General features: G+C 43.0%; 1 protein-coding gene and 1 long non-coding RNA gene across 2 annotated transcripts; one reads left to right on the forward strand and one right to left on the reverse strand.

Annotated features, from left to right (window-relative positions):
* Positions 1 to 29: 29 nt before the first annotated feature.
* Positions 30 to 927, forward strand: LOC134541419 (uncharacterized). The gene is made up of 2 exons (XR_010076630.1): positions 30 to 296; positions 779 to 927. It is a non-coding gene; the product is annotated as an uncharacterized LOC134541419 (long non-coding RNA).
* Positions 928 to 23,455: 22,528 nt separating this feature from the next.
* LOC134541369 (proteoglycan 4-like) lies at positions 23,456 to 25,068 on the reverse strand. Its single transcript, XM_063384792.1, has 2 exons — positions 24,630 to 25,068; positions 23,456 to 24,393 (listed from the first exon to the last, which is right to left on the reverse strand). Exons 1-2 carry the CDS (start codon positions 25,066 to 25,068, stop codon positions 23,456 to 23,458), a joined length of 1,377 nt encoding a protein of 458 aa, XP_063240862.1.
* Between the last annotated feature and the right edge of the window lie 607 nt (positions 25,069 to 25,675).

Consider the following 25,675-nt stretch of genomic DNA (forward strand, 5'->3'; position numbering starts at 1 on the left):
ATATCACTTTTGAACACCCACAAATACAGTAAATAGGAATACCGGACACTCGGTAGCCATATTGGAAACAACTGCGATCAGCGCTCCTATCGGGCAGTGTTGTGTGTAACGTTGTTAGCCCATTTGTTTACGTGTTTTGACGGTGATTATTTTGTGGTAAATAATTTATAACGCGCAATTGAGATGGATCCGCCGACATATGGTACGTGCGGCAGTATATGCGCAATGTATGGGTGCAGTAATTACAGAGTTCAGAAGGATGCCAAGTCATTTTTTTCTTTCCCGAAGTCTGACATGTAAGTACATTGTTGTTTGCGTTTTGCTGTAAAATTTTGAAGAGATTTCAGGTTGAAAAGAATTCAAACTATATGCAGTAGCCTGTTTCTTAAATTATAAGTAGTGAAACAGTATTAACTTTACATTTTGAGTTGTAATTATAGAAAGTTTTATCGCAAGCTTCCTGGGCATCAAGCAATGATAAAATGAAGAATAATGTCAAGGAGACGAAAGTATTGAGATTCACTAAGAAGAGGGTAAAGAGCAGGCTCTTTTACAGATGAGGAGATCAGTAGAATGGGGAGGCGACGGTAATAAGTACCTGGGAGTTGTATTACAGGAAGACCTTGGGTGGAAGGGTAAGGTGGAAGAGTAGTTTTCAAGGGAAGAAGGGGCCTGGGTATGGTGGGGAGAGCCCTGAAGGGTGCCAATAGTGTGCAGAAACATAAGGCATACATCTCAATGTTTTAGTTACAAAATATTCTTCTGTGTTTGTTTGCAGCTATAAAGAGTGGGTGCACAAAACAAAGAGAGCTGACCTTGATGAAAGTGTCAAACTTAGAGGTCCAGATTGTCTCAAATATTTGAAAGTGTGTGAAATACATTTCAAGGATGATGACTTTAGAAATCCAAGAAATAAATCCCAAGGGTAAGTGTTTTGTTTACAGGTACATATTTTAAATGTTTGGTTTTTGAGAAAGTTTGTTAAAGTCAGTTTAATTGTTCCATAATTGTGTTAGCTTTTTGAAAGTAATGCAGTGCAGTGTCTGTTACAGTTTTTGAGTTTAGGCTGCATTTGCAACAACATGCGCTGATTGTCGAAATCATTTACAACACCCACTCAGAAACTGTACAGGTTTACATGTAAAATTTTTGCATACTGTAGAAGTGTTGGAAATTATTTGCAGAACAAATTTTATTTTTAAATCACAATATAATTCATTACTTCTGTAGTCAACGTATAAGCATTATAAATTCGAAATGTTTCATTAAACGTCATAATATTCAAACCTACTAGTGTAATATCATATCCGTCCTGTGTATCTATTGGTAACGCATGAAAAAGCACGTTAACATTTTTTTAATGTTTTACACATTCTTCATCTCATGTGCCTTTATTTTCACAGACAGGCACCATTTTGCTGCACCTCCCTACTAACTGCCAGGAAGGCCACGGTGGCCGAGTCAGTCCTGTTACCTCCCACCAGTGCGATCCTGGTTCATTTCACAGTGGGGCCATGCCCCAGAATTTTCCATGTAGGAATATGCTGCACAATGCCATTGGTTGGTGGGTTTTCTTGGGCATCTCCCAGTTCCCCCACCCTTTCATTCTGTTGTCACTCCATGTTAATTAGTCACCCTGTACCAGTGCTAAAGACCTGGATTTTAAGCACTGACTTAAATCTCTCACTCTTATTCTAATGCTCTCGCTCCTGCCCCTCCCATCTGTTTATGTATGCCCATACACTTCACTATTCTGCTTGTAAACCCCACAGTCTTTGTCTCACACATATTTTCTTTTTTTCACTTCAGTCCACAATTGTACCTTCTGTCATAATTCATATTGTTTCCTCCTCCCACCTGTGTCTATCAAGTCAGGTTATGTACTATTGTTCTTAGCTGGTTGCTATAGTTGGTATGGATTGTTTGTTAAAGAATATCAGTGTGTTAATGTTATTTTGAAATCCATTTCCAGGTTAAAAAAAGGAGTTGTTCCAAGTCTACATGTTTATAATGGAAGCACGAAGGTAGATTCCAGGAGGAGTCCAAAGAAACGGCCTCGGTTGGATACATCAAGCCCCTCTAGATGTTCAAACAGAACAAATACACTGCCACAAAATTGTAAAAATTCAGGTAAAATTCTGTGATATTTCCTCCTTCAAGATTCCAGATTTGTGTGTTATTAAATAGCATAATCAGTACCAAGTATAAAACTCTTCAGTTGCTTATGTACAAGGCCATATTCTAATCAATTTAAGTATGCCAATTGCTTCACAAAACTAATTGTGCTTGTCATATCTTTCTGGTGTGGCCTTCTGAAATAAAATTTTTAAATTTTTTCAATGCCAAATACAATTGTAACTCTTGCTGGTCCAGCAAGTGTGCTCGAGGTCAGAGAAAATACTTAATTGCAGTTGTCAGTTTTTATGTTGTGTACTGTACAGCAGCAGTTAACAAATCATTTGTGTTGGAATTATGTTTGTTTTCATTGAAATACTTGTCTGTTTTGCCTAAACCAAAACATTATTTTGTGGTGCATGATCACATAGCATTGAAATGATCTCTCACATCTGCGATCAATATTTACAAACTGGTTGGGCAGCGAATATAATAAGCAGTCGGTGACTTATATTTTTTTTATCAGAGTGACAAATGCAACTTCGATTGAAGTGGGATGCAGTGCAATTGTAATTTAACTTTTGTTTTCAGGGCCTCTTCCAGATGCGAGGCTACCAAAAAGAAATAGTACTGCTATTTATTTGCAAATGCAAGCTGAGGTAAGGAAGTTGAAGTTAGCACGAAGCAGAATTTCGAAATTGAAGAAAACAATACAAAAACTAAAAGAAACTAAAGAACTCCCTAGAACTTGTACTGATATTGAAGATGGGAATTGTTGGGCTAGTGTTTTCAAAGATAAAGATAGCTTCCTTTTCCACCAGCTAAAACTGAAATGTAAAAAACTGAAGGCTCGAAGATATACTGAGTCAGACAAGAGTTTTGCTTTAGCTCTTCATTATTGTTCGCCTGTTGCATACAGATTTCTGAGGAAAACTATATGCCTGCCTACTGTTCGCTCATTACGGCGATGGTTGGGAGGTATAGCTGTGTGCCCTGGGTTTGCAGAAAATATATTGCAATTGCTGAATATGAAAAGCAGACACATGCGTACAGAAGACAAAGTTGTCTCGTTGGTCATGGATGAAATGTCGTTGAAAGAAGCAGTATCATACCATGCTGCTGGTGACATCATTGAAGGGATAGCACCTTGGAAGTTTGATGTAAGCAGTACAGGCACAGGAGTGGAATCGGATATCCCTCTAGCAAACCAAGTGTTGGTTATCATGATGAGAGGTATTAAAACAAATTTCAAACAGGTAATAGGTTACTTTTTTTCAAATGGGCCTATTCCAGGACAGAGTTTAAAAAACATCCTTCTGACCGCGATCAACAAAGTCAAGGGTGCTGGTTTCATTCCGAAAGTAGTCACTACTGATCAGGGAAGTAATAATGTCCAATACAGAAATTTATTAGGTATCACAGAGGAAAAACCATTTCTAGAAGAAAATGGGGAGAAGGTATTTTTTTTCTATGATGTTCCCCATCTACTGAAATCTGTTCGAAACAATTTCAAAAAATATGTTATTGTTGCTGGTGGAAAAACGTTTAAATGGAAACACATTGAAGAATTTTATCACAAAGATAAGGATATGTATCCTAGATTAGCCCCAAAATTGAAGAACATTCATATAACATTGCCTCCATTCAGTTCTATGAGGGTGTGTCTGGCTGCCCAAGTCTTGACTTGATGTAAGTTTTTGGACATACGCCATTGCTAAGAACTTTTTCTGTTGAAGAAAAACTAATAAATAAAATAAATAAATAAAAATAAAAATAAAAATACTCAAAAAAAGATACAAAAAACACACAAAATTAAGCAAACAATTGCTGTTGTCAACAAGGATATGAACACCACAAAATATTCCGAAACAGGAATATGGTCAGCAAACAAAGAAAAAACAAAGAAAAATGTACTAAGAGAACGAAAAAATCCCCACAAATGATGACAACACAAAAATATTGAAACCCAAAATAATTCAGCACAACAGTTGAAGCGAGACAAAAAAACATGACAAAACAAAAAAAAACAAATACAATAGTTTTACCTAAACAGAAACAAGCGACGTTTCGGGAACTGCTATCTGCTCCCGTCCTCAGGCAGAGACGCACATGGTACGGAAACACAGGTGCGACTGAGAAGGGGCTGGAAAATGAGGGTATTTATCAGAGAAAGGGCTACATCTTGCTCAGCCAATGACAGACGAGCTGTCTCCCCATTGGCTGTGCACCATGTAGTTAAAGCGGATTGGTTATGGTGGGTTGAGTATTGGCTATTGTTTTGTGCTGCAGGGATGTTTCTCTCTTTATCAAAGGGATCCACATATTTTTTAATTCAATGCTCTGCTGGCTGAAAATATTTTTATTGCTAATAATGAAGGCTGATTCTTTGATTTTCCTTTTTATTTTATCGGATTCCTGTATGAGTGGTGTGGAGTCTTCCCAGAGAGTTTTGTGGCTATTTTCCCATGTATGTTCAGCAAGTCTGGATTTTAGGGTTTCACCCTTCTTGCAGTTGTTTTTGTGTTCTTTGATTCGGGTGGATAGAGCTCTGCCAGTTTCACCTATGTACATGTGGCCACATTCACAGGGGATTTGATACACACAGTTGTGAGTTTGTAATTTTTCTGTGGCTGGTTTCACCTTGGTAACAATACTTTTAATAGTAGATTTAGAACGGAATGCTGTTTGAAGTCCATATTTATTTCCTAGGCGTCTTATTTTTTCTGAAAGCCCTTGAACATATGGAATAACTAGGGTTCCTGCAGGTTTCTCAGTTTCTGTGGATTTGAGTGTTTTGTTGGATTTCAAATGCTGTTTGATGGTGTTGACAGGGTAACCATTGGCTATGAGTTCTTTTTTTATATGATTGTGTTCAACCGCAATAGATTTGTCATCAGAACAAATAATCTCAGCTCGGTTGGTTAGTGTGTGAATTATGGCATAATAGAGCCAAGCAACATGCGACAGCTATTTTACTTCTTCTGGACCGTGAGCCACCTTTAATCTTAAAATCACACACATCGCGCCCCGCCGACGTTTCCAATGATTCGATCAAAGTGACGGGGTTGCACTATTTATATTGGCGACCACATAGCGAGTTATGGGAACGTAATAGTTCCCGGTATCGCTGTCACACGCTCCCGGCCGAGCATATGAGGAAACGGCGGCAGCCCCTTCTCAGTCGCACCTGTGTTTCCGTACCATGTGCGTCTCTGCCTGAGGACGGGAGCAGATAGCAGTTCCCGAAACGTCGCTTGTTTCTGTTTAGGTAAAACTATTGTATTTGTTTTTTTTTGTTTTGTCATGTTTTTTTGTCTCGCTTCAACTGTTGTGCTGAATTATTTTGGGTTTCAATATTTTTGTGTTGTCATCATTTGTGGGGATTTTTTCGTTCTCTTAGTACATTTTTCTTTGTTTTTTCTTTGTTTGCTGACCATATTCCTGTTTCGGAATATTTTGTGGTGTTCATATCCTTGTTGACAACAGCAATTGTTTGCTTAATTTTGTGTGTTTTTTGTATCTTTTTTTGAGTATTTTTATTTTTATTTTTATTTATTTATTTTATTTATTAGTTTTTCTTCAACAGAAAAAGTTCTTAGCAATGGCGTATGTCCAAAAACTTACATCAAGTCATGCACTCCCATTGCACAAATCTTTTAAAGATAATGCCCAAGTCTTAAGTCACTCCGTCAGTAGGGGTATTTTGACGCATGTAGCGCTGAATAGCATGGCTCCCGAAGCTGCCCATACCGGAGAATTTTTGGAACACATGGACAATTTATTTGATTGTTTCAATTCGTCATCGCTCAGTGCAAATAACATCTTCCGAAAACCTCTTCAAGATAATTCAATACACTGGGAATTTTTAGTGAAGGCATCACATTTGTTAGAAACCGTTCATTTCACAGGTGGTAGCAGAGAAAAAATTCGCTGTATACGTGGATGGAAGACAAACATCTGTGCTTTGAAGTTGTTGTGGAATGATCTGTCTACAAAATTTCATTTCAAGTTTTTGTTGACGAGAAGGTTGACACAAGATTGCTTGGAGAGTTTTTTTTCTGTCATGAGATCGAAAGGGGGTAATAATGTGACCCCAGATGCCAGTAAATTTCGAGCAACTCTAAGGGAAGCTATGGTTCAGCAGCTTCTTACATCATCTCCTGACAGCAATGTTGAAATGGATATGGAAACATTTTTGTTGCAGCGGAAAGAAATAAATGATGCTAGTTTTAAATTATATATTGAGCCACAGGTAACACTGAAGGATTGCCCGGATCATATACCATTCTGTGATGAAATCGAAATGAATGCAGTTACTGTTGATGACAATTCCGATTTAGTTCTTTATATGTATCGTCCTAGTATAGGTACGTAATATAAGTGATTCTGGTTTTGGTATTATTCTGTTAGTGGAAGAGGATGTTATGTGTTAATGTTGGCAGCATTGTTTTTTTTTAACGACTTCCGTTGTTGTTGTTGTGTAGGCTGCTGATACACTTTGTTTAAAATGTAGACTGTGAAGTCAATCCAATAAAACCATGTATATAGTAACAGAAGTGAGCGCATATTACTGTGTTAACTCTAATAGGTTATGGGCCCAGCTGAAAGATGGTATAACCATAAGCCTGATCTGTCAAAGATAAAAGTTTTTGGATGTCCTGCATATTCATTCATTCATAAAGAAGATAGAGATGGAGGAAAACTCAGTGACAGATCTAAAAGGTTATTTCTTACCGGGTATTGTGACAATGGTTACAGACTGTGGAATCCTGAAAAGAAAAATGTTGAATTTGCAAGAAATGTGATCTTTGATGAGCTTGGGTATACTGAAAGCCCATCCTCAGGTAGTATTACACATACTGCAACATCAGAAGGTGTTACTTCAAACATTCCAAATGAAACACAGGATGTATGTCCTCAGTTTGCACGAGATGACACACAAATGTATGAAAACAATCAGTCTGATGATGATGGTGATGGTGACTTCATTGGTTTTCATCCTGAGGGTGTGTATGATGAATCAACTGGAATCAGATCTTCTAGGCACAAAAAACTACCAAAGTACTTGGAAGATTTTGAGCTCAACTTTGCTGTCGATGTTCTGGCATTATCAGTATCTTCAGATGTGCCTAACAGTTTCAAAGATGCAGTTAAAGATGCTGGTTGGAGGCAAGCACTAAATGAGGAGCTGTCATCTTTAGAAAGTAATGAAACTTGGGAAGTGGTTGAAGCACCCATGGATGCATCTGTTATTGACAGTAGATGGATCTTCTCTTCTAAAAGTGTGGATGGAACTACGAAGAAGAAAGCCAGACTTGTTGCTCGTGGGTATCAACAGCCAACATTGGAAAATGAAGATATATTTTCTCCAGTTGCCCGGATGACAACGCTACGAGTTCTGCTTTCAGTTGCAGTTGAGCGAGGTCTTCAGCTACACCAGCTCGATGTACAATCAGCATTTTTGAAGAGCAAATTACCAGTGCCTGTGTATATGAAACCACCGGATGGTGTACAGTGCAGTGACGATAAAGTTCTTAAGTTGAACAAAGCCTTATATGGGCTTAGGCAAAGTCCTAAAGCATGGAATGACTATGTAAATAGTGAATTGATCAACCTGGGTTTTATGCGATCAAAAATTGATCCTTGTTTGTACCATAGGGGTACTTTTTATATCTTAGTGTGGGTTGATGATTTTCTGTTAGTATCAAATTCTGGTGCAGATCTCGAAGACACTAAGTCTGCTCTTAAGTCTAAGATGGGCATGAGAGATTTGAGTTCGAATGAAAAGTTGCATTTTTTGGGCATGGACATCCTCAAAGGTGAGGATGGAAGCTTAATTCTCAGTCAAAGTGATTTGATTAGGAGAGTTCTTGAAAAATTTAACATGATAGAATGTAAACCTAGTAAAGTTCCAATTCAGCCCAAACTTAACTTGTCATGTGATGGAGAGTGTAAGATTAAGGTGCCTTATAAAGAGCTGTTAGGCAGCCTAATGTATCTTACAGTCTGCACAAGGCCTGATTTATGTTTCAGTGTATCATACTTTGGTAGATTCCAAAAATGTTACTCTTACAACCATTGGAGACATCTGAAACATGTTTTGAAGTATCTTAAATATACAGTTAACATAGGTTTGAAGTTAGCAAAGTCATATTGTAACACATTAACTATATCCTCATATGTTGATGCTGACTATGCTTCTGACACAAATGATAGGAAAAGTATTTCAGGTTTTGTAACAAAACTGAATAACAATGTTATCTGCTAGGGTTCAAAAAAACAAGGTGTGGTAGCACTTAGTAGCAGTGAGTCAGAGTACTATGCTATAGGTAGATGTTTAACAGAAGACATTTTCGTACACAATTTGCTGAAAGAAGTAGTAGATGTGGCTGATGTAATTAATGTTCATGAGGATAATCAATCAACCATTAAGATTGCTAAGTCATTAGAGACCAAAAGGTCTAAGCACTTTGATGTACAGTATCATTTTACCAAAGATCTGGTAGGGAAAGGAAAGGTGAAATTAATCTATGTAGAGTCTGCTGAACAGATAGCAGATATCATGACCAAGGGACTGCCTGCTTGTAAATTTGAATATTTTGTTGAGAAGTTAAATCTTGTTAGAATGTAATGTGGAATTGGGAGGGAGTGTTGATGACAATTCCGATTTAGATCTTTATATGTATCGTCCTAGTATAGGTACGTAATATAAGTGATTCTGGTTTTGGTATTATTCTGTTAGTGGAAGAGGATGTTATGTGTTAATGTTGGCAGCATTGTTTTTTTTTAACGACTTCCGTTGTTGTTGTTGTGTAGGCTGCTGATACACTTTGTTTAAAATGTAGACTGTGAAGTCAATCCAATAAAACCATGTATATAGTAACAGAAGTGAGCGCATATTACTGTGTTAACTCTAATAGTTACATACCTTGCTGGCTGGGCATGTAGTCAGCTTCAACATGAAGACTGCAAAAGAAAATTTACCAAAGAGAACTGGTCTATGGAAATAGATGAAATTCACATCAGCATGAAAGAGTATCAAGGTGACGTCGTCTGGCCGACGACCACCCCAGAGCCCGACCTGCACCCGCCAGTATACGCTCCCGCTAACGGAACACACCCCTGGCCATGGCCCACCCGAGTCAGGCGAGCCGAACAGCAATTAAAGGCAAAACCGCGGAAACCTGAGTAGACAAGAGAAGAACCATACCCATTCCTCCTGAAACATTAAATTAGGATTTTAGCGACAATAAAATCTCTTCCAGACACACCCGTTTGGAGTCTAGCGTAATGAGGTCACGCCTGGCGCGAGAGAGGCCGAGCCTCCCTCGGACGCCATGCCAGTTCGGCAGTTCAGCGCAGCTCATGGACCGGGGCGGACCTACGTCCCACGGAGAGGCAACATCCTTTGTCTACATTGAAAGTAACGTCCGGTAAATATAGTCACTAATTAACAAAACCCCCTTTATTACTTAACCTCTCCGTGAGTACCCGGTCCCTTTTTTCGGTCCAGGACCTAATCCGGCCGCATCAACTTAAGGACACCCCGCACCACACTTGGTCAACGGGGCTGCTCTTCAGCATACGGCACGGGCCGTCTCCCGCAACGTACAGAACTTTATTTAAGGTCACGCGCACGGCGCTGACCACAAACCCGCAAGGGAACTTGGACAAACTTAATTGCGGTGCGTGTTTCACCACAGTGGGCACAACACCCGCGCCGAGACATTTGCATACGGGATTGGCCGTCTCCAATCGCCCGCCCCCTTAATTCAGTGTATTTGTGTATCCCGTATTTTGTACTGCTAACTTACGTTACCCGAGTAACGAGTGCCACGTAACTTGTGCGCGCCCCCTTAATCCAGTGTAATTTTGTATCCCGTGTTTTGTATTGCTAACTTACGTTACCCGAGTAACGAGTGCCACGTAACTTGTGCGCACCCCCTTAATTCAGTGTATTTTTGTATCCCGTATTTTGTATTGCTAACTTACGTTACCCGAGTAACGAGTGCCACGTAACTTGTGCGCACCCCCTTAATTCAGTGTATTTTTGTATCCCGTATTTTGTATTGCTAACTTACGTTACCCGAGTAACGAGTGCCATGTAACCTGTACGCGCCCCCTTAATTCAGCGTATTTTGTGTCCCGCCTTTGTGTTACGAAATTACGTTACCTGCGTACCCAGTGAGACGTCTGAGACATAACAGCATCCGAGGCCACGTAACGCGGAACACAAACAATACGGCGCCACGGAATAACAAGTAACAACCCCCCGGGGACCTCTGTAGAGTGTTGTATTGTGTACGACTCGCTCCTCTGAATAAAAGGTACGACACCACCACCTCAACTCCACGTCTCTTATTTAAAATCATCTCACGCAACACCGATGCCGGCCCTAGTGGGCCACGCAGGGGCACATACATCCACGACCCCAAATTCACGACTAGAAACGAGCTAGTCTGGCGCCCACCCGGACAACACAGATCAAGAACCGCCTTTTCCCACTAGGAGCCACACCGGGACTCGAGCCCGAGACCCCGGACGACGGCAAAGGTTGTTCATTGTTATACCCCAGTGATGAAGCAAAGCAAGTGACAAGAATTGTACATGGGTGTGTTAAAAGTATGTTGAAGAAAATTATTTTGCAAAGTAATGTTGGTGTAAGATCTTCTCTAATGAAAGAAATCATGTGTAGGTTGCCATCTTTGTCAGTGTGTTCAGTGTGTAAAACCATGTTTGTATCAAAACTTCTTAATGCTAGTATTAAGTGTTTTGTTAAAGTAGTAAATGAAAGTCACATAATTAAAGCAAAGAAGAAGCAAAACATGAAAGCCAAGAAAATAATGCACAAGTAATATTCAGGTCACACACTTTCCTGTAAGGAATACCACAGTATATTAGTTATGTTTTATTGTGTTATGTTAGGTCTCTGTAACATAGGAAATAGGCCATTTTAAACTAAAATCATCATCAGTCATCCTATACTGTTTCCAGCCTGTCTACGGGTCAGCTAAGTACAATGCCTCCATCATCCTCTGTCTTTCCACAATTCCTCATCCTTCAATTTATTCCAGTCTTCTCCTCTATCCTGCACTGCATTTAAAATATCTTTAAAGCAAAAGAGACACATCAGTTAGGCTAAGTAAAAAAATTATTATAAAAATTATAAGCTGGTTTATTTAAAGATCATCAACAAAGCCAAATTACTGAGGAATAACAAAATTATTAGTAATGCTTAAAATAAAAGTAAAGGTATATGGAATGTTGTAAATAGTACTATTGGTAAACTTGATGAAGGATTTGAAAATATAAACATAAATATAAACATAAAGATTTTTCCTGACTTATTCAGATGATGCCCATGAGCACTGTAAAGCTCCTTACCAAATTTACTAGTGTCAACAACAGTGACATTATAGTAATTTTTTACAGAGCATGCTTATTTTACTTTTTGTTGCTTCTACTTCTTTGTTGACACATGACCTTTACTACCAGCTGTTATTACAGCATTCTTTGAGCTAAAAATTATAGTTAGGTTAAGGTAGGTTGAATCACCTTCAGTAAAGTATTTTTACACTTTTATACTACTGATTTAACTGTTTTTACCCCAAAATTTTAATGATCTCATCAGCCCTCCCCACTATGACGAGTTCTGCTCTTGGAGTGCATAATTACAATACTGTTTGAGACAAACACTGTGTTTCTACTCGCTCATAAAGCACTCTCTTGCCCACTCTTGATGTCGCAGAAAGTCCTTTCTCCAGTCCCAACTAAGAGAGAGTGCAATCCTGGTTTTTAACGAGAGTTTACACACTCTTGAAAGCTGCGACACGGCCAGGCCAAAGAACAGTCTATATAGGCCTACATACACATAAGTAAACAAAAATTTGGAAACAGAATAAACTTACTGCAAGCATATTTAATGTTAAGTAGCTTACAAAATACCTTTACGAAAATGTATAAAAAAATATTTTAATGCATGTTTAGTCTGTTTTTATAACATCATGTTCACCCTAACCTAATTGGTACACAAATATGTCTTCATCACTTGGTTCTCTTTTAATTCGTTCCGAGGTCATGTTCGTTTCCATTTCTGTCCTCCAGCACTAGCAAGAGAGTACATAATAATTTCCAATATTTTCGCCTGTTCAGATCATGTCACAACAAAGATTATTTCTGCTTTTCCAATGACAACAAACATTTAGGACAGTATGTTCAATATTTGCCACAATGTCATCGCGTCAAATTTGTTTATTATGCACAACCAATATTACACATTTCAATCTGACAGTTATTTTAACCAAACCACTGAAAAAATGACTGTAATGTTTGTAACAAACTCGTGTATGTCATTAGAAATACATTCATTTTTGAATTCCCGCCACTAGCATACAACACCTCACGCAAGAAAGCGCTAGTGTCGGTGGTTGCCAGGCTTTCCCATGTTAAACGACAGGAGTGTCCGGTATTCCTATTTACTGTATTTGACACCCATTGATTCTCCCTCATTTCTCACACACATTTGTGTTCCATCGCCACACCTCCATTGTGTGTGAGTGGCAATGTGCGTGACAAGAAAGCACTTAATAGGACACAGTGCAGTGCAACGAACGAATGACACAATTGAGTTATCTATTACCATGTCACAATCGACAAGACAGTATTTGTATCATTTACATGAAATAATAACAAAATACTAATTGTTGTATAGTATTTAAATATCATTTACCACACTGTAGAACATGAATATTATTTTCATTAAAATGGCCTTGTTCTAATCGGAAGTTACATGTCTCCTGCTGAAACCACTCTCTAGTGGAAGTCGCTCCCAGTAAAGATCAATCAATATATTTTTTTGACGTGACAACATCTAATAAATCGATGAACGCTGGCTGCACGCACAAAAAATTGTCCCACTACGGATGTCCCACTACGGATGTCCCACTACGGATGTGTCCTGTTTACGCATGTGTGGCATCTCTCTGGTATGTTGCGGACGGTACAGAGAACTCGGCCGGCACGTGGCGGCGTATTCCTCAGGTTTCACCCCGCCATGCTGCAGGGATAGGCCTGTCGCGCCGGTTGGATCACGCCTGCGCATGTGGCCACACACGGCTTCGGGCAGACAACAACATAGCGGGGTTCGAGGTTATTGTTGTGCACCGCGCCACGGGAGTATATTCGCAAGGAAATGGCTTTCTTACAAGTACTTATTATTTTAATTACTAGTGTAAATCAGTATATTTAAACAGTGTCGTGCCGTCCGCCGCGGTCGCGTGTTCGAGGTCGGGCGCAGGTCCTAGCGGGGTGGCTGGCTTTCTTAGAGATTTCTGTTCCGGGAGGGTGCCAGGCTAGCTCGGTGTCTAACCGTGTGATGGTCGTGGGTTCGTTGCCCCAGCGTGGCCCGCTAAAACCGTCGGCGGTGATGGAATTTGTTTCCTGATTAGGTTGGGTTGTTTAGGTTAATTTACATACACTGTTCTGGTTGTTCTACGGGTCGCACGTCGCGCACGGGAGGTGCGGGGTGGACGTTTTATTGTTCACGATTTACACTGGTTCATTACATTGGGCACGAGGTCTACTCGGCGGTACATGACTGCCAGTGAGGCGTCGGAACACGTAGAAGTTTTGATTACACTATTATTACAATTACACTTGACAAAATGGCACCCTGTGGTGCTCTTACGTACACGACTACACTCCACACATTATCTGAGAGGGACACCTGCGTGCCTCTACGTGTGTTTACTTATTAAGCCTTCACGCCAGTCGCAGTTGAGGGAGAGCATTCGATTAGCGTCGGCTAACCTCGTAATCGGTAAATTGCGACGCGTGGGCCCACCTGTGTGGACCGCGGCTCGCTACTAAATTAAAAACACGTTTAAGCTTGGATGTAGCCTGTGCACTGGGCGATTAACTAAAGTTCTGGGGTGGCGGGAGACGGCCCGTTCCGTATACTGCACGGCCCCACGTAATGCTTTGTGTGGGGCGTGTTAAATTGACGCGGCTGGGTTAGGCCCTACACCGGAAAAGGACCGGGCGCACTCGGGGAGTATTTAAAAAAAGTTTTTGGTTGTGAGAATAATTATTAGATGGACGTTCGGTGAAACAAAGAAATGCTGGCTCCCCGTGGGACGTGCGTCCGTCCCGGTCCGCGAGTCGCGCTGTACTGGCGTCTGGCCCTGGTGTGAGGGGAGGGGTGAGCTCCCTGTCACGCCAGAGTTTCCAAAGTTCCGTTATTCGTAAAAAATTACATTAATAATAAAAAGCAAGTGACTCTAAATTCATACAATAAAACTTAATGATTAACTTAATATATGTTTTAGAATTGACATTTAATAAGTTTGTCTTAAATAAGTTTGAATATTAGAGTCAAGCTGGAGACTGTCTGTTTCTTGATAGCTACTCCAGTGGCGAATGATAATGCTAATTTGGGGCGGTTTGCGTTAGTCACACATTTCACTACTGAATTTAGGCTGAAGGCCGCAAATTTGCACTCACAGCTGTTTTAGTAGAAAGCTACACGTGAGTGACCCGGGCACTCCTACATCGCACTCTATTAGTTAGGGGCTTTTGTTTGTTTTTGATTAATTTATTATTGTGTGGGGAATTTTGTAGGCACGCGGGGTGCGTTGCATGTGTAATTAAAATGGTTCGCTATTCTCTACCTTGGGCTGCGGTCCGCTCACTTGACTCAGGTGGGCCATGGCTAGGGGTGCTTTCCGTCAGCGGAGCCGAGTACTGGCGGGTGCAGGTCGGGCTTTGGGGTGGCCTTCGGCCGTACGATGTCAGTTGTATGAGTATTGTTTTAGTTGTGTAACTAAATATTTATTGTTGGTATGATACTTTTCACGCTTTAGTTTGATATTGGTAATTATTTGTCATGAGTTATTATTTGCTCAACTAAATCACACACCGTATTATAGTTATGAGCCCACGGGCGTGTAAATATTTCGAGTCCAACAGAGAATATGCTAGTTAAAAGAAATTCAAACAAATATCGTGCGTGGAATATTATTATTTTATAACATCTGAAACAATTGTTTCTAATATGGCCTCGTGGCCGTGCTGTTATCATTTCTGACTTCCGATCCAAAGGATGACGGATCGAATCTCAGCCACCACAATACATTATTGTTGTACTTGTAAAAATAAATACGGTATGCGCGACACTAAAAAGTAATAAATATATTTCAATTAATGAATGCAAATAAAAGTTAATTTATCAATTAAATTGTAGATTTCATTTCACTCCTTCTTTGTATCCATACAAAATAGTGATAATTCAATAAAAATGATTCAATTTTATTCATAAAATTATGCAGAGGTAGATTTATCATACAAAAGATAAAACAATTTTTAAAAAATTTCTTCCTCAAAGAATATAATATTTTTAATGCCTAAATGGTTTGGTTGCGAAAACCTATTACGGCTCAGTCTCAGGCCGAATATGATATTTCATTTTCTTCTGGATCAATCATTTCATCAATGTTTTGTTATGACGTTGTCACGTTAAACTATCGTCCGTAAACCGACTGAACCGAAAACTACTTATTAACCTATATACATAGCCTGATGTCTGACCTGGATGGCTTTCAGTGTAACCTCTGGCGAGAATGCCTCTTGTGTAACATTTTTAATTTGTAATGGGTAAAAGACATGATTGTGTGGTGTCAATGGGAGAAAATTGCCTTCTGCAGATAGTGCATGTGAACTAAGGAGTAGTGACTACTGACGTCTCCTTCTAGTCGTCAACGAGATCCTTAGTGTAATTCCTTACCCAGATGGCCTCCAGTGTACTAATATTTTATAGCAAACTGTAATGTATAAAATTGTGCAGGGTCTATCTGAACAGGTTACCTTCTACATGCGATGTGCGTAACAAAAGAGACACATGTGCAACCACATTCCACCATTGTAACTATACTTTCCACATCACCATATTCCGGTCAGCTGAATACATACTCATGGTCACATGTAATACCGAATCATGGCTCTGACCCTAGGGACAGGTCAGATCAATTGGTAGTAAATGTATGACCGAGTTGTTGTAATAAACCACTCTTATCATAATACATATTGTACTTAATAGTATAAGGGTGGTATTTCAAGACATTCAGGTAAAGCTAATAAGATCTACCTTTGTTGGGATACAAATGTAAACTAACGCACATATTATATTCCAGAACATGTTCAAACCCAATCCTTGTTGGGTAATGAAAAGAGAAATGGTTTTAATAAAATGTGCCTTGCACAAGGGTAGAAACTGATTTCAATGCATTCTAGTGGATGTATGGCAACCATCTATACATTTTCTATGCCAAAAAATTCTACAGATAGCAACACTATCGCGCAAATTAAATGGTGTAATTTTAATTTTCTCAAGTACTTTTAAAATTGCGATTATTTGTTTGCCATCACCCACGGTCTTGAGTTCGAGACCAGTGGTGAACCTAGTGAGGCTGACTAGGTCGATTGGCTTTTATTGTTCTGGGAGGGCACCAGGCTAGCTTTTAACATCCAACCAAATGTTCGTGTGTGTGGTTCGTTGGCCCCAGCATGGTTCATTAGGTTCGTGGATGGCGAGTTTATGCTATGAGAACTAGTTTAACTGATAGTGAACACTCCCTTATCAGCTTAGTATACCGGTTCTGGACTACGGCTGTGAGACACACTGAAGTAATTAGAATATTTGTGGCATGTTTTTATTTGGATTGATTTAACGAGTTAGAAACCACAAGGGCTTGTGCCCTATTGCTTGCGTCGGTTAGAAACGTTTGACACAAATTTGGAGGGACCTCTGGAAGAAATGGTCGGATGGGGTTCTCGAGCATTCGAGAAAGTGTTTCAGCTACTATGTTTTTGGAACCTCGTATGAAACCTGAGAGAAGAATTTTTGGCAATCCAATGTCCAAGTTTTCCTGACTGCCTAAGATGTGCCAAAAACCATGTAATGGCTTGGTCACCAGTTTTCAGAAGAAATTTTCTATGTTCCAAAAATTGTCAGAAATTTATCGACGCCAAAAAATTCTGCTAAACATTCTAATCCATATACTGAAGAGGCTTTCTTTCTTGGTGAGTTAGTGTGCGATGGGTTGAAGGAAACCATCGAATTCCTGTGACAAGACTGCTCCTACTGCTATGCTTGATGCATTTAGATAGTAGTATAAAAGGCTTAGTGAAATCGGCCATGCGTTAAACTGGAGGACTGGCAATGCCTGTTTTAGGAATTGGAAAGCTTTTTCATGTTCTGGTACCCAGTGGAACTGTACTTGTTTATTTGCGCAAAGCTTTTAGGTGGTTGTATGTTCAGCAAAATTGGATATGTACTTAGAATAAAAAATAGTAATGCCGATGCAGAGGGTAACATCTTTAGCATTCTTTGGGGGTTTAAAGTTCATAATGGCTCGGATGCGCTCGGGATCAATGGTGACCAGTGACCTAAATGGATATCTCCTGGACTGCAAATATTACATTTTTTGTCTGCGGAGTACCTACTTCTGTAAAGTGGGAAATGTGCACCAGAAAACTTTCTGAGTAAACTGCAATACCGTGTAAATAGTTGAAAACCTACATAAATTTTAGGTCTCCCACTACTAGGCCGAGCAAGCGAGTCAGCACCTGTGCACTAGTTGCCAACCCAAAAGGTACAACCTTGTACTGGTTATAAATTCTATAGTAAACAAAAGCCAATGTTGTGATTTGATGTTTGAGTGAGTGGAATTTGATGATATGCCGAATTAAGGTCGAAAACACTGCAATACTTTGTATTACTGAACCAATGGAAGGCTGAATTGAGCTCTGGTAAGGGCTCTGATTCGATATAAATCTCATTATTTTTTGCAAAGTCAACCATAACTCGTTGATCTGTACCTTTAGGGCCCAAGAAGGCAGGTGAACTGAAAAAAGAGGTGGATGGTTCGATGACATCTTTGTCTAATAAATGTTGTATGTGATATTGCATGATTTCCATTTTGGCCATAACTACTGTTAAGGGTGACATTTTGCTGTGAAAGGATACAAAAATTTGATATTGTATTCAATTAGGTGGGCGCATCCCAGTTTTTTTACCTGACAATGTCTAATAAATCGATGAACGCTGGCTGCACGCACGAAAAATTGTCCCACTACGGATGTCCCACTACGAATGTCCCACAATTATTTTTTTTTTTGTTTTCCTAACCTAACTAAAACTAAGTGTATTTTGTTTGGGAGGGTCTGGGTTAGGGAAGACTCTAGGTGCGTCCCAGGCCGAAGCCTTTACGCCTATTCATGCTGGGTTTAAGCCATGCAGACAAGGGAGCATGCATCATGTGCTTGTTCGGGGATTGGCCAGCCATGGCTGCAATTGGCGCCATGACTAACTCCCCTTCTTAATACTAGACTATAACTAGATAAGTTGGGCCCAGGTAAAACCTCCATAGACAGAGGGAAAACCCTGGGCACTTTCATGCGGGATGCAAAATTTCATGCATTAATTACGAGCAGGTTGGTTACAGGAACAGAAGGATGGTTCAGGAAGAAGAGTTGGTCAGAGTAGAAAGAGTCTACCATGCGGGGGTTGGGCGCTTGGACGGTTTAGTCCGCTTGTGGTGTTTAGGGGCACTGTTTTTTTTTTGGGGCGACTTAGTCGTTTCCCCCCAGCTGCCAGCCAGCTGAAATTAATACTATTTTGTATCCTAATTCTAAATGACATGTGTTGTAGTGCATGTGTGAGCATTAAATGTTTTAAGTACGTTAATTATCCGCGAGCTGAGACAAGGGCCTTACTCCGGAGAAACTATAGCTTCAGGTCGCCTGTCGCCTGTCAATGGCTGTCGGCACTTAGAGAAATTAGTTCGTCCGTCATTGCTTAACCCATTATCACAGCATCTACGCTTCAAGCTACGAGTAATTAATTTAAATAGTGTATCCACGAGTTGGCGCGTCAGGAATCACTCAGGAAAAGGACACAGCACTTGTCGCCTGTCGCCAGTAAGGGCAGTCGGTCGGTCGCGAAACTATCCAGTTCCTTCATCGCGAGCCCTTCAGCCCCAACTTCTACGCTTGATTATCTACGGTTTTGTGTGCGTGTAGTATTAACTGTAGATGTGTTTAAGAGCTGCCAGCATACTTGTGTGAAGTGCACTAGGAGAACTGTGCATTTTAAAAACACGCCTGCCCTCGCTATGTTAAAGTATAGGGCAGAATTTTCTTGCCAGTCCGCAACCGTTTGGTCGGGGTCTGGTTTTTTCGGGAAAGCTGCGTCGGTCGGTGGTCGTCTCTCGGGGCGTGCGCATCTCTCTCGCGGGCTGTTGGCTGGGAGTTCCCTGTGCCCTATTGGGTAACCGAAGGCTGGCAGTGCGTGTGGGTTTTGTGTGCGTGCTGGGGGCGGCCTAGCAGTGCCAACTGCTACCGACCGCGTCCCGCGGGTGGCGGATACGGGAGCCCAGCTCGAGAGTTGCAATCTCGCTGGGGTGGCTGTGAATAACCAATAGCAGTCCGCGGACCAATGGCCGGCCTGTGGAGTCGTTATCACGGCTGTCGGGGAGATAGGTAGCCTGAATGTAGCTAGGCGCGCGGCGGAAAGCAGCTTCGTCGGCGAAGGCACCGCAGGGGAGCTCGATGTGCCCTGGATGCGAAGTGTAGACGAACTGCGGGCTGGAACTTGCGGAGCTGTGGACTGCCGCGCGCGCAACGGAACTGAACAGCATCGGAATTCTGAAGGAAGAGATGGCGGCGCCTTCAAGTTGGGGCCCTGTTGGAGCCAGTGGTAGCCTGGGCGGCGCGACCTTCAACCGACCCGGGAATTTGGGGGGCAAGAGGGTCACACTCGCAAGATACTTCATTCGCCTGAACGACTTACCCCCACCCTGGCTTGAAAGGTCGTTGGCTGTTGACTAGAAGAAGGAAGATGAAGATGGCGCAATGTCAGGCTGCCTTTCGCTCCGAGAGCCAGCAGTTCGAGCCTGTTTACTGGCTCGTCTGCCCACTTCTGTTTTAACTGTGGCTGCCTGGGCAGCTGTGGCTGGGCCGACGAGTGAAGTCGCCCGCCCCTGGGGGCGCATGCGCCCCTGGTTAATAATAACCCAGGAGTTCCCAACCTTTAAATGTGGGCCCCAAGGCCCAAGCACCCAACTCCAGCATGGTTGATTTTTCAGCCCCTCCAACTCTTCTTACCTGGACCCTTCTTCCTCTCTTGTCCAGTAGTTACCTGCTTGCTTAATGCATGTTATTTGATCCCCTCATGACCCGGCCCAGGGTTTTCCCTGTGTCTATGCAGGTTTTATCTGGGTCACATTAGCTAGCTTTTAAGCTAGGCGACCAATGGGGCATCAGTCATGGCGCCAATTGCAGCCATGGCTGGCCAGTAAACCCCACTACGCACACGATGCACGTGCTCTTGTCCTGCATGGTTAAAAACCCGCATGGTAGAGTGTATAGGCTTCGGCCTGAGACACACTTAGGTCCTCCCCTAACCTGGACCCTCCCCTACACACTTAGAATTAACTTAGGCTAGGAAAATAAAAAAAAATTGAAAGCTGCGTCGAGCGTGGCCGGGTGGCCGCGTAGACGCGCTGTGATTGGCCGCAGGGTCCGGCCAATGACAGGACACTACGGTGGTCGGTGCGCGAGTACCATTTTCGGTCGCTTAAACTTAATTATTTCATCCGGGTCATATTGTCCGAGGGATGAAACAAGTGGGTTATGGTTTGTCGCACATTTATCGTAAAATGTTTGTGTAGTTCGAATGTAGAAATCATGTAGTGTCTCCATGTCCGTTTCCCTATGGAGTGCCTCTACTGGGCAGTATCTGGGGGCGTCTGTGGCGATACGAATGCATCTATTTTGTATTCGCTGCAGTTTTAGTAAATGTATTTTGGCTGCTGTGGCCCACACGGGGGCTGCATAAGTAATTAGAGGTCTGATGAGGGCAGTATACAGGGCCAGGCCATTGTACATGGTGCCTCCCAGGCGCCTACTCATTACTGGGTAGAGTGAGCTCATTCTCCCATATGCTTGGCCGCGCTTGGTGTCTATATGGTTTCGCCATAGTAGTTTGCGGTCCATGATGACTCCTAAGTATTTAGCTGCGTCCTTGTGCGGTATATTTTCGCCAAATAAGGTTAGCTGTGGCCTGTTGTTCGGTTGCGGTAGGATTTTGCGTGTAAATATTACTACCTCTGACTTAGTGGTGTTAATTTAAGTGCGCCATTTTGTGCACCACTGTTGCATTGCATCTAGCGCGGTTTGCAGTCTAGTCGTAGCTAGGTGCAGATTATGTGATCTGCTATACAGAACCGTGTCGTCTGCATAGCAGCCTAGTTTCACGAGTCGGTGTTCTGGTTTGGGTACGTCGCTTACATACACATTAAATAATACTGGCCCTAAAATGCTGCCTTGTGGTACGCCGGCATGTATGTGTTTGAGAGTAGATTTAGTGCCTTCCGCAGTGACTCTAAATGTTCTATTGGCCAGGTATGATGCTATTAATTTTACGCAACAGTCAGGGAAACCTGTTTCGTACAGTTTGTGTATTAAACCTGCGTGAAAGACTCTGTCAAATGCTTTTTCAACATCTAGGAATGTAGCAATTACATAATCCTCGACATTGTATGCGCTAGTGATTTCCTCTGTGAGGCGGACTAGTGGCTGTATTGTAGAGTGCGCTGCGCGAAAACCAAACTGCTCGTTGGGCAGGATGTTATGTTCACGTATGTGTATATTTAACCTATGTAATATAATACGTTCGGCTACTTTTGACAACGTACTTAAGAGACTTATTGGTCTGTAGTTTTGCGGGAGGGATTTGTCTTTCTCTGGTTTGTGAAAGACAATGACATTTGCCTCTTTCCATTGCGTAGGGAAGTGCTGTAATACTAATATTGCATTAATACACGCAGCTAAGTATTCCAACGTTTCGTCTGGGAGTTGTTTTAAAACAATAGCTTGGATGCTATCGTTTCCGGGGGCTTTTCTGGGTTTCATTCGCTTAATGACCCGTTTAATTTCTTGTGCGAAGGTGAGTGTCGGTTCCACTAGCACTGGTTGTTGTAGTTTAGTGCGTAGTTCCCTGTATATGTGGGCAGTGAATTGCCTATCGCAAGGCTGGTTGTGCGGCTGGATTGCAGTTTCCAGTGTTTTTACAAAGGCTTCTGCCTTGTCCGCGGGTTTGAAAGCTATTCCCGTGTCAGTTTGTAGAGGAGGAATTTTCTGTGACTTATTAAGTATGAATTTCGTCATAGTCCAGGCGCTATTGTCCTGGATTTTAAGTTTAGAAATTTTGTGTTCCCATGTGCGGGCGCGCCAGAGGTCTATTTCTTCCGATATTACCGTCTGTAATTCGTTTATTCGGCGCTTGGTTTCGACCTGTCTGTGTCTCGTGTACCGTCTACGTAGGCGGCTTTTTTGTGCTATTAATTGCGAGATGTATGCTGGCAGCTCGTCATGCTCTAACCTAATCTCCTTTTTTGGTATGCACGCGGTTATCCCGTCCTGTATTTTTGTTGTGAGGTCAGCTATCGCTGCCTCCAATTCATTGCCTGTTGTGATATTAAGCTCTGTCGCGTCAGGCAAGGCGTGTATTAAATGATTTTGAAAGCCCCTCCAATCGGCGCGGAGATAGTCTTTAGTTTTTCGGGGCGTGTTGGTTTCTGTGTTCGCATTATCAAATAGAATGTGAACTGGGAAGTGGTCTGAGGACATTTCATGTACCACTTCCAGCTCGAAACCTGTATTAAAACGCTTATTAATAACTATGTCCAGTATGTCAGGAAAAGAATTTATTCGGCCTGTGTCATGGGTAGGCTCTGAGGGAGCATGCACATGGTAATTTCTGGTGAGTTGATGCGTATAGAGCAGTCTACCGTTCGCTGTAGTGCGCCTGAAGTTCCACTCTATATGCTTAGCATTTATGTCCCCGATAGCCAGGAAACATGGACCTATATTGTATAAAGCCTCCAGGTCTGCCACGGTAAGTGATCGGCCTGGTTTAGCATATATGGATATTATTTTGACTTTTTGTCTATTAATGACCAGGTTAATGCCTACAGCTTCTAAGTTAGGGAACTGTGGGAGCTGGCATTCTGTATGTTTAATGCGCCTGTGCACAGCTAGAGCTACGCCTCCGTGTCTGGCGCCGTTATCCCGATCGTGCCTATAGATGACATAATTTAATATAGTAAGTCGGTCTGCCTGTTGCAAAAATGTTTCATTGATTGCCGCGATATCAATTTTAAAGTTATTCAGGTGATGAATAAATTCTGATATTTTATTTATAATTCCACGTGCATTCCAGAAGAGGATTTTGTATAGACTATTATTATTATTTCCGGCCGATTGCGTTTAAGTCGGTCCGGAATTATTTGCTGCCATTGAGGCGAGCAGTCACGAGCTTTACGAAGCCCATTGTGGCCTGTATTTTATCTGGCAGCTCCGTTTGCGGATTGCACCATATGGCCATGAGTTGGCACATTGGCATGATGGTCGCTGCCAGGTTGGGGTCTGACTTGAAGGTCTCAGATTTCTCCAAGACCTGCAGGAAGTCCTCCAGCACTGGTTGTTTTGGTGTGGGCGCGGGGGTGGGCTGGGGTGCCATTGACGTCCCAGGGGTGGCGTCGACTGCCATTGTGTCGGCAGGTGCAGGTGAGGCCTGCTGCGGCTGAGCAGGAGGGGCCTTCTGCGGCTCGTTGCGCGTTTTGGCCGGTGTCTGCGGTGCGGGAGGCGCAGGTGTGTTGCGCGGCTGACGTGAGGCACCCTTGCCATTTTTGTGGCCGCTCGGGTGCTTCTTGAAGTGTGGCACGGGCTGGCCATGGTGTTGTCGGCGAGGCCGGTAGTCATTCGCATAGACTGGCCATTCGGTTTCGCGGTAGGTCGGCTCCTGCGCGAGGGGCGCAAACCTATTTTGCGCTGTTTGCGGGAAGTATTGCCCCAGGTGAGGGGGCGCTGGGGGGCCCCAGGGGCGGTGCCTGGGTGGTTCCGGTGGGCCCGGGTTGCTGTCGCGGGTTGTCTGGTCGCTGGCCTGAGGGGCCTTGTGGCTGGGGCGGTGTTTGCGGCGCTGCTGCAGCACGCCGATTTTCGCGCATGTCGAACTTCGACTGTCGCTCTCGCTCGCGTCGTGTTTGCGGTGGGAGGTGGCGGCGCGACTCAGCCTTGTACACCGGGCAGCCCCGGTAGTTTGCTGCATGCTGCCCTTTGCAGTTTGCGCAGCGAACATATTCCCGATGGCCCCCGTGCGGGCAGTCGGGAGCGCGGTGCGGGCCGCTGCACCAGCGGCAGACTGGCTTGGAGTTGCAGCCCCTGCCCACGTGTGTGAACCGTTGGCAGTTGCTACACTGACTCGGTCCTTCCGGATGGCGGTAGCTCTCCACGCGTATACTCATACCCGAGAATTTCCTTATTGCGAGAATTTTTTCGCTGTCGCAAGTCTGAGGGACTTTGACGACAAGCTTGTCACACTTCTGTCGCGTATGCCTGTTTTCCAGGAACCAGAACGACTGCACTGGCAGCCGCATGTCCTGGAAAGTTTCGGTCACGAATTCTGTTGGGGTCTCCCTGTGGACTCCCCGGTATCTCGTCCTTTTGCAGCAGGACGGAGAACTGGGCACCGATGGCCTTAAGGGCCCTAATCGCGGTTTGGTACTCGGGCACGCTCGCGGTCTGGATCTGGAGCTGGTCGCGGCCACGGTTGTACACCGTGAACTTGTCCTGAAGGGACCCCTTCAAGGCGCGGTAGATTGCCGGGTAGTTGTGGGTGGCGTCCACAATCGTGTACAGCGGTTTTATTTGGCTTTTGCCAGGTTTGGTCGCTGCCTGTGCGGGCTGGGTGGTCGCTGCCGCGGGCGCAGGGGGCGGAGGGCCCTCGTCCTGGCCGTCCATTGCCTCGTGGTGCCTCTTGAGGCGCTTGTCCGGCACTGTCTGCCACTCACCTTCGCCAGTGTCTCTCGTTACGGCCGCTGATGGTGTTGCCTCCATGTCGTCAGTCAGTGTCAGTGTCAGAGACAGCCTAACTGCACTTACTTCACCCACTGACCGCTTCCCTGGGACTTAGTTAGCCAGGGTCGCGGCTAGGCCAAAGGGTGCTGCACCCTGGGTGTAAGCAGTGCTGCTGGTTGCTGTTAAGTCTGAGTCGACAGCACAACTGTTACCCCTGTGCGCATAGATGCGCACAGGTAACCTTCTGCGGGCTGTGTGGCACTAAAAAGTGCAAGCACAGCTTGTAGCTCTCTTCGACTCTTCACTCCACGCTGTGGCTTGAAGGTCTCGCAGAGCTGCTCGTCAGGACGTCCTCTCTCCTCGGAAGCCGGGCGCCGAAATCCAATCAATCAATCGTTTGTCCCACTTACACATGCGTGGCATCTCTCTGGTATGTTTAGGACGGTACAGAGAACTCGGCCGGCACGTGGCGGCAAACCGAGGTTATTGTTGTGCACCGCGCCACGGGAGTATATTCGCAAGGAAATGGCGTTCTTACAAGTACGTATTATTTTAATTACTAGTGTAAATCAGTATATTTAAACAGTTTTGTATGAGTATTGTTTTAGCTGTGTAACTAAATATTTAATGCTGGTGTGATACTTTT

The sequence above is a fragment of the Bacillus rossius genome, chromosome 18, assembly GCF_032445375.1.
Source record: "Bacillus rossius redtenbacheri isolate Brsri chromosome 18, Brsri_v3, whole genome shotgun sequence".
Classification (NCBI taxonomy): domain Eukaryota; kingdom Metazoa; phylum Arthropoda; class Insecta; order Phasmatodea; family Bacillidae; genus Bacillus; species Bacillus rossius.

What these genes read in the sequence shown, in the direction of transcription:
- LOC134541369 (XM_063384792.1), bottom strand. Translation starts at nt 25,068, where the DNA reads ATGGAGGCAACACCATCAGCGGCCGTAACGAGAGACACTGGCGAAGGT. An exon ending in GGGAGACCCCAACAGAATTC is followed by an intron (nt 24,394 to 24,629) that starts GTGACCGAAACT and finishes ACACGTGGGCAG; the next exon opens with GGGCTGCAACTCCAAGCCAG.